General features: G+C 26.6%; 1 protein-coding gene across 2 annotated transcripts; it reads left to right on the top strand.

Moving 5' to 3' along the window:
- The first annotated feature begins 383 nt into the window (after positions 1-383).
- LOC145837778 (ubiquitin-conjugating enzyme E2 J2-like) lies at positions 384-7585 on the top strand. Of its 2 annotated transcripts, XM_082945222.1 has the most exons (4): positions 384-708; positions 1186-4289; positions 6361-6527; positions 6706-7585. In XM_082945222.1, the coding sequence occupies exons 2-4, from the start codon at positions 4164-4166 to the stop codon at positions 7016-7018; spliced, it is 606 nt and encodes a 201-aa protein (XP_082801348.1). In that variant the 5' UTR covers positions 384-708; positions 1186-4163; the 3' UTR covers positions 7019-7585. The 2 variants fall into 2 exon arrangements, with proteins under 2 accessions (XP_082801348.1, XP_082801347.1); XM_082945221.1 differs by lacking the exons at positions 6361-6527; positions 6706-7585 and having other exon boundaries at positions 385-708; positions 1186-2304.
- Positions 7586-9675: the final 2090 nt, after the last annotated feature.

The following is a 9675-nucleotide window of genomic DNA, read 5'->3' as shown; positions in this document are numbered from 1 at the left end:
CAAAATTTTAAATGTTAAATATAATAGTAGTAACAGTTGATTGTAATCTTTTTTGGCTAATAGTTTCTTAGCCTAGAAATTCTTAGCCCAAAAATATTGCAATGTAATAGTTGGAGCATTTATAAATAAAAGTTGTTTTAAATCCATTAGTTAAAAATTTAAGATCTTAAATTTTTTATCAGAAAGTTTTTTAATTTTACATAACAAAAACGTGTATTTATATCTTTTGTTATTATATTAAATGTTTTTGAAAACTCGTACGATAACAGTTTTAAAATCATAATTGTCTATAGATTACAAATATTTTTGTTTAATGAAGAAAGAACCATTTCTTTGATTCTTGTTAGTAAGCAACTTACATTAGTATTTAAACTATTTAATCACTAGTTAGAAAAAAAGTTGGCAAACCAATAGCTTAAAGTTTATAAGTCTTTTTTAAAAACTAAAAGCATAAATACTTTTCTTTGTAATAATTTAGCTATAATAACAGTAGTTTTGCAGGTGGAAAGGTACACCCATCTGCCTTTATGGTGGTTTTATGGGCTTGTCATGCTAGTAAATAAAATTTTTCCTGTTAAATATGATAAAAGCTTAGCAAGTTGTGTTCAATCCCGATTGAAATCTGATTTTATTCAGATAATCAAAGACCCAGTTGAACATGTTGAAGTTATTAGGGACCCAAGGAATAAACAAGAATGGCATTTTGTTGTAAGTTGTTTTATTAGTTCATATACTATGTTAATTTGTTTTACTTTATAGAATAAAGTCTTTTTAAATTAATAAAAATAACTCACTCCTTTTGCCTACTAAACATTGCAAAGAAAGGAAAACTGCTTGCTGTTTTTTTTTTAAAACAAAATGAATAAAACTAAGAAAAGCGTCTTGACTTGATGCATATATTTTATTGTTTTAAATTTATGAAAACAAATTTTAAGTTTAATTAATAAATATTTTATATAACTTTTGTAGTTTATGTAAGAAAAACTAAGCAAAAACTTTGCAAAGAATTATTTTTTTACAACTAATTGGAAAACAAAAACAGAAAAAAGAAAGTAATTTCTTTCGAAATTTAGTACTTTTTATTTAAGTATACATATATAATATTAAATAAATTGTACCTAGATAACTGTTTGATAACTGTGCAAAAGTATGTACTTTTAGGAATTTAAAGTGTTTAATTTTTAGGTTAGGGTGCCTAAAACCAGCCTGCTGACTGGCTATTTCTTCCATGGCAGAATAATTTTTCCAGTTTCCTACCCATTCAAACCACCTATGGTTGTACTTATATCTCCTCCTTTCTACACCTGTGTGCTACCCTACTCATTCATCAGCTCACAGATGATGGAGGTTGTTGTATCTCCATATGGATCAATATTAAACCCTCCCTGGAATCCAATTTTTACAGCTACTGACGTAATTATGAATGTAAAACAAATAGTGCTTTCTGGGATAATCACTAATTCTCTAATTGACAAGTTTGGTGCACTTGACCTTTCTGTCAACCATCAGTTAAAAAAGAATAAAGAAAACTTAGAAAACCCCCTGTTTTGTAAACTGTTTCCAAATGTTGTGGAAGAAATAGTTGGAGGAAAGCTGAATGGTAACATAAGTGAAGTTGAGTCTAGCTTGTCTGATTTTTCAGAGACAGATGAACTTTAACTTGGCCATTTCTAACAGTGTAAATTGCACTACTATGATAAAACTGTTAATATGTACTATAAAAAACCTTGTTCATTAGAATCATCACTTGTAAATTGCTTTAATTAATTATTTTAATTTTTGTGTTTGAATTGTTTTAAAACTGTACTTACTGTTTAAAAAAGTTTATCATCGATGGTGCTAATTAAACGTCAATTTAAAAAGATTTAGTTTAGAATATTTAAATGTCAAATTTTTAAGTTATTATACAGTTAGTACATAGTTTACTTTTTATACAAAAATTTCCTGTCTTATTTCAATTATTTTAATTTGCAGTGTTAGTTATAAGCCAAATCAAAATATCCTTGAAGGCTGTTAATCTTAACTATAATTTTCTAAACTAATTTTATAATAAGTTTTTTCCTAAAATAAATAGTATCTATAGGTCACATAACTTTAATCAAAACATTAAATTTACCACGTCTGGAGTTAGTTTTTATTTTCAAATTATTTAAACTCTCATTTTTTAATGGGTACAATTTTTCTTGTTATACTTTTTTTTAAGCTATGCTCAAATAAATATTTACTGTGAAATCTATAACAGAATAGTTTCCTGACATTCGTAAATACTGCAAACATACGTTATCAAAATAAATTTGCTAAATATACGTTTGTTCAAACTAATCAAAGTATATTTAAAAAAAAATTAAAGTATGAAATTTAATTTGTTGTTTTCTACAATTATCTTAAACTTGTTGTTCATATAGCCAAGAAGTGCAAAAAAAAAAAGTAAAATTTGCAATATTATATATGAATTTTTAATTATTTTTAGATATCTATTAATACTACCAGAAAAAGTAGAGGTTCTACTGCCACTTGTTTAATTGTACTGTTGCATAAAAAGAACTATAGATGATTTTTAAAAACACTTATTAACGTTAATTCAATTCCCCAAATAATATCTATGTCCTCAAAAATTTAATTAGTAGTAAATTATTTTTTTTAGCATACCTTTTTGTATCACTTTTAAAAATTTAGTTCATTTTGCTTTCAACAATTAGTGATAAAAAAAGTTTATATTTTGCTGCTTATATAAAATACTAAAATAAAATTCCTTGTGAATTGTACAAAATAAAAATAAGTGTACATAGGGTTAAGTTCAACTCATTGCCTTGAGTGCTGTATAGCTCTTGTTTTCGTTGTCCTTATGGCATGTTTATTTAAAATTTTATCGTTTGAAATAGGCTCATCAATTTGTACATAACTATTTTCTCAGGTCTATGAGCACTTTTTCTCACATGTATATTTTGTTTTACTTGAAAAGTTTGCCCCAACCATACGTCAACTCAGCCTGTATATAGCTAAGGTTTTTATTAATTTGGTTTTCAGCTGTTTATGATTTTTCTGTTATTAAGTTTAGCTTTTATCTTGAAGGCATAAAAAGTTTACACATCCCTTGTAGTATGTTTATAGGTATGACATTTCATTTTTGTTGTCCTTAAAACTTGCTACAAATTGTACTTACTGTATATACTATTTACAATAATTTCCATTTTATGAAATAAAAAAGTTATAACAGATCTGTTTTACTGTGTTATGTTCTTTAAATGAGATAAAATATATTTTTATAAACTTTAATAATAGAGTGCTAGTAAAGATTGCATTGTTAAGTAAGTTAAACATATTAAGTTCTAAACAAGAAAAGTTTTGCGTGTCTCGTAAAATTTGTTATTCAAATATCAATTAAGTAATTTTTTAGAATGTGTTTTTATTAAGTTTAAAGTTTTTAGAATACAAAAAGACCTTAAATGCTAACTTGAAATATTTTTTTATAATTTAGATGAGATTCCAGCTTTTTAAATTTTAAACTAAAGTATCTTTCTAATAAATTGAAAATACTATCCTGTCTAAAATAAACCTTAAGCATTAAATCGAAATTCTTTTTTTGAATATTACTATGTACTTTAACATGTAATTTTTTTTTCTTAAATTCATTTTTATGTAAATTCAGTTGCAACTTTTTGTACGTGAATTGAATAATTTGTCCAATAGTCATTTTACTGTCTAAAATTTATAAAATGTAAATATTATATTTAAAAGAACTCTAAATACTTTTTACTCCAAATAACAATATTTTGTAAATGTGTAAAATAGTTTTTTATTCTTAAATTCATTCAAGCTACTTAAAGCTAAAATTTTATCGTTAATTTTTTAATTTTTATTTATGGTGTTGTACATTATTTTTATTTCTATATACTTTTATTCTTTTGATATATACTGTAATTACATTATAATAACTTTGAAATAAAAGTGTTTTTTACTTGTAATTTGTACATAGTCTTGAATAGACAAATTTGTAGAGGTAGTTGTATTGAATAAAGCATTTTTATGAAATAAAAAAGTATGGATTTAAAAAATTCCGTGTAAACAAAAGTTACTTAAAATAACAAGTTATAATTAAGTAGTGATTAAAGTAGTTTCAAAGGCAAAATTAAAACAACAGAATCATTAAATAATTAATCACCATGGAAACGAGTCACAGCGGCACCATGCGTCGGTTGATGCACGACTACATGCAGTTGAAGAGAGATCCTCTGCCACAGGTCCAAGTTGAAATTCATCCGGAAAACGTTTACGAATGGCATTTTGTGGTGGGTTATGTTTCATATTTGATATCTAATATTTTTAAATAACCGATATAAACTGAATATAGTTTTAATTTCAATTAAAGTTTGTTTTTCTATGGTTTGGCTAGCTATAATGCTGGCAAGTCACGATTTTATAAAGTATAAATTGTAATGGTAAGTCAACATTTTCTCATCAAGTTTTACCTAAAAAAGTTTATTTAGTTTGAATAATTCTAAAAAGTTTTACTTTTAACACTTTTTACATGACAGTTATTAAATGAAGTTGTTATGTATTTTGTAATTTTGTTGAATATTCATAAGTTTTTATATTCAAAATAATATAATGGTTTTTAGTTCGATGCAAATAGTATTTCATTTTCAGTATTTAAATCAAATTTTTATAAATTTATTCATGTGTTTTGTTAAGTTGATATTTTAATTGATCATAATAGTCTAGCCTGATTTAATAATAATTTTAAAATGAGTTATCTTCTAGTCAATAAATTTATGTTAAATTAAATTATTACTTATAAAAACAAACTTTAATGTACATTGTGTACAATTTAACTGTTATTTATTTAGTACATAAAATTTTACAAATGCAGTATTTACTGTTTTACAACTTAAAAAATTAACTTAACTAATTTAGCTGTGAAATTGAAATTATTTGTAATTACGTGGTACAAAAATAATTAGGTTCAACTCAGGTTTTTCTGCGTTTTCAAAACAAGCTTGCATTGTTGTTATGCAGGTTATATAACTGTTTACCTTTTCTATTATCAAAAAACTAATTACTTCGAGAAACTTCTTTCGTATCGAAAATAGGGCAATTTTATATACTAAGACCGCTCTTATAAGTTTTTGTAATTTGTGTTTTTGGTTTACATTTAAATAGTTTTATTTAATTTGAAAACAAAGAATCTTGCTAAAAAAAATTTTTTCTCTTATTTAATTTGTAAGTACCTTTATATGTGTATGTATAAATACACTAGATTTGCTTAAATAATTAAAAAAGAAAGATTTAAATACTTGCGTTTGTAATCTTTTGTTTTGTCGTACAAAACCATCTAACTAAATAAAGATTACAAAATAACTTTATATTTGTAAAGTATGGATAATTTTAAAGTATGTAATCAATAGTTTTTTACAACATGGTTATTAGTTTTTAGTTTTTATGTAGCGGTTTTCAAACTTTAAATAACCTTATTAAATGTAATTAGAATAAATGTCTAGTTAAAAATATATTCAATTTTTTATTTTATATAGTGTTAATATTTTATATTCAAAATTAATCAGGGTTCGTACGCGTTAGGCTAAATCAGTTTATTCAACAATATTTACAATTTTTTTTAAGTTTATTTGTTTAAATGCTTGAAAATTTCTGAGTTTTAAAAATAAGTTTGAGAATTATTTTATCAAAAAAAAGAATTAAATCTGAAATTATGCTAAAAAAAATTAGTTTTTGTAACCTTAGTTTTAATAATATTGAAACTCACAATAAAATGGGTACTTTTTCATTCCAGCTATTTATACACCATTGTAAATCATGTAGTTATCTTGTTTTCATTGTTATTTATAAAAAAAATAGATAGTTTAAGTCAGCAAAGTAACGTTTTTTTGAGAATGAATTTGCAAGAGACCATGTAAAAAATCTTGAAATCATAAAAAAAGATATTACTTATTATAGGCTACGCTGTTAGAACTAAACTGTTAGGATACGTTGTTTCATCTAGTAATAGGCCCATCTCGGCGCCTTCTAACAAGAGTTGAAACGTCAGTGTAAAATTTCAAAATTTTTCGCACTAATCCTGATTAAAACAAAACGAAAAAATTCAAACATGTTTTATGTTTCTTGAATTTAGATTATAATTTTAACTAAAATTTCAAATTACGTTAAACTGCGTATTAGATTAAAATCAATCAAAAATTAGCTAAATATTGTTTTAAAATAGTAAAATACTATAATTCTATTACAACTATAGTTATAAGTAATTTTTATTTAAAAGAGTACTTCCGAACCAGTTAAAAAAACGAAATAGTGAATAATTGTTTCATAACTCACCCAATAGCCGAAACTAAGCGAAAATTATTTCAGTTCAAAGGAATGGACGACACTCTGTTGAGCGGGGGATTTTTCCACGGCAAGCTGCTCTTTCCCACCTCGTTTCCCTTTCAACCCCCTCAAATAGTGCTCATCACTCCCGCCGACTTCCAATCAACTTCACCTTCCACTTCCGATTGCCTCTTCTCGCTCGAAACATGGTCAGTGTGCTTTTTGTGTTTATTTTGATGGTTATGTTTTGCAACTAGTTTTTAGCGTTTAATTCCAGATTATTATTTTTTTTAACACTAGCCATCGTAGAGTTTTTAAATAGTAATGTTTTTAAGTTCTAACAACTAACCAGCTTGCAAAAACAAAATTATTATGACATCATAACAGGTCACCGGCCTTTTCCGTCCGTTCCGTACTCAGCTGTATCTTTTACAAGATCTTTACTGACAGCCGACTGACCACGGGCAGGGACAGCACTTTCACCTCTGCGTCCATGGCTGCAGGGTCCGGGGAAATACCGTTGGACCTGAGCAAGGACCACGCCAAAGAGAGCAACAGGGCCAACTTGCTGGACCGCGACTTCCGCGCCCTCTTCCCGCGCCTCGTCGACCAACTGGAGGGCTCGGAAGACGATGGAGATTACCATGACGACGACCTCTCCGACATGGACGACGACTTAGACTACTGTGACGTCATTTAGACATTTGGGCGACGCGCGGGGATTTATGTTTTTGTCGACAACCCTGTGAAATTTATGTGTTTTAAAAAAATAGGTTTTTAGGAAAATAATCAACGTTCTTGTTCCCTCAACCTTGTCTGTCTTCTAAGTAATTTTGTTAATTTAAAACATTATTGAATGTCGTTTTGTTTTAAGTGTATGGAGCAATACGAGTTTTTTTATATAAAACGCTTTGCCTTTTAAAATGCTATTTTATTACACATTAGAAAAATGTATAATTAAAGTTTTTGGACGTTTTAAAGTTAGATAAATAGTTTCTATTTCAAATTTTCTTTCAATTATTCTTTTTTTTTAGTTAAGCATCAAGTTTTTTTATTTTATATTACTTAACATGTTTATTTTTACTTCTTTTATTTTCACAATGATATGTTGATAAGTAAATTTTTTAGGTTTATGTATATTAAACGGCTTGGTAACCGACTTCACGGCATTCCTATATAAGAAATCTGTATAACATAAAACATCAATGTTGCATTACTAGCTGTTTTTAAGCTCGTTTTTCTGTGTATCATGAATAAATCCAAGTGCTGAGTTTTTAAATAGTATATGTATAGTTTTAAAAGTTTTCGACAATTAGCTAAAATTGTCATTGAAGTATCAAATACAAATTTATATTTAATTGCGTGGGATTTTTTGTTTTCAGTCAGCTTATATTTCCAAAAAGCGATCACCGTGGGATAAAAATTACGAGGCAAAACAAAAACGCTGAATTACTATTGGACGGCTGTCAATTGTAAAAAAACACAGTTTCGCGCTGTTTGCTCGCTTCAAGACAATTTGCGCCAAATTTCGCTTTGAGCCGAAATACTGCACTACATCGCCCCCTTCCGACCGCAATTTCTCTTTCTTTCGTTATCCTTCGCGTCTACGCGCCTTTTATGACGTCATTTATGCAGTTTAGAAGATATACTAGTCGCTCGCGCCCTTCCCTTTTCCGCGCTTTTTTTGCCTTGGTTTATAATTTTTGCATTTGAAATAATATCTTACATAATTGAAAGAGTTTGAACTGTTCTTTTTTGAAAATATATTCAAATATTTTAAATTATAATAATTTTTAAAATCTAAATAAGCTAATGTATATAACAATTTAAGATCAAATATTGTTAAGTAAATATATATAAAAAAACTCAAATTATGATCTTATGTGAAAACTTTAAAGTATCTTCAACTTCGAAAAGTACTCCACTTATTAAAATTAACGACATTTTTCTGTGCTAGGCTTATTTCGACATTTTTTTTACAAAAAAGAACGTACTTTGTATTTAGATAAACCTTATTATTTATTTGTGCCTATGAAACAGAGCCTATCAGATATTTTGATAATGTTTTAAGTTTAGTTGGTTATTTTTTTGAAATAATTGGGATTTCCAAAACAAGTTTTTTACTTTTCTAATTGAAACAATATGGTAAGGATTCTTTTGATGTAAATTAACTAAAAAAAGGTTTTAAATGCAAAACGATATAAAATTGTAATGCACTTTTTTTCTAACTTACCAAAAGCTGTGAGGTAACATAAGTTTATATGAAAGGTTTGTATTATGTTTTAAATACTATTTGAGACTTGGTATAAATAAACAGATATCACTCTTTTTTAAGCTCCTCGATATAAACTTAATATCCATTTCAAGTGATAAAAGTAAAAAAAATACGTACAAATTAAGTGTTGATAAAATGTATTCAATATATTGTGACTTAACCAATTAAAATTTTTAAAGGTATAACAAATTTTTAAACGTAATTTAATTAAACAACAGTTAAGTAAGAGTGTACTAACTAATTAATATCATGGCTTTTACCAATTGATCCATATTGAGTGCTTAGGTTTCTCTTCTTAGATTGTATCGATTCCAGACTATTAAATTTCGCTCTACTTACATCTTTTTAAAGTTCTTATTGTTTTTTCAATGTGTCAGTTTTGATGGTGTGTGCAATAAAATAGATGATGAAATATTGTGGTGTTTTTGTCATTTCCACAATGGTTTGCAATTCTTCAAAAAGTTTGTCGTGGTTTCGTTTTTATGTACGATATGCACTGATCTACACAACAACTGTATTAAGGGATGAAATTTCCGTCAAATATTTCCGAGCATTTGCTTTTATTATCGGAATAGTAAAACAGATTGATTTGCTTATATATGCTTGTTTGATTATTATACTGTGATTTTTAAAACGGACACCATACATTTTTGGAGTCGTGTTTAGTAATTACCTACAGATAAAATATTAAAAAGTTTAAACATAACTGACTCATTTTCAAAAAAAAAGTTTATTTATTAATTTCGTTTAGCTCTCTTCAGAATAACATTGCTAAAAACTATGAATATTGTAGAGTAATTTTAGTTATATATAATGAATTTGAAAAGTCTAACAAAAAATAGTTACGTCATAAAGAATAAAAGTCTGTTTAGAAAAAGTTTGAAAAATAGAATAGAGCTATACTGAACTAACTTAAAGTAATTTATAAGACAAAATTGCTAAAACAAAAACATTTAAAATAGTATAAATTTTTACCTTAAACGAAATTAATAAATAAACTTTTTTTTGAAAATGAGTCAGTTATGTTTAAACTTTTTAATTAAAACCAGTACCAAAACCAAACTATTCAGATAAAATATTGT

The sequence above is a fragment of the Thalia democratica genome, chromosome 6, assembly GCF_965202585.1.
Source record: "Thalia democratica chromosome 6, ktThaDemo2.hap1.1, whole genome shotgun sequence".
NCBI classification, from domain to species: Eukaryota; Metazoa; Chordata; class Thaliacea; order Salpida; family Salpidae; genus Thalia; species Thalia democratica.
The sequence above is the reverse complement of the archived record's forward strand: the minus strand, read 5'-3'. Positions and strand labels throughout refer to the sequence as shown.

Excerpts from the sequence above, each read along its gene's own strand:
- LOC145837778 (XM_082945221.1), top strand. The coding sequence starts at position 550 with ATGCTAGTAAATAAAATTTTTCCTGTTAAATATGATAAAAGCTTAGCA. Across the intron at positions 709-1,185 it reads AACAAGAATGGCATTTTGTT|GTTAGGGTGCCTAAAACCAG; the intron begins GTAAGTTGTTTT and ends TTTAATTTTTAG.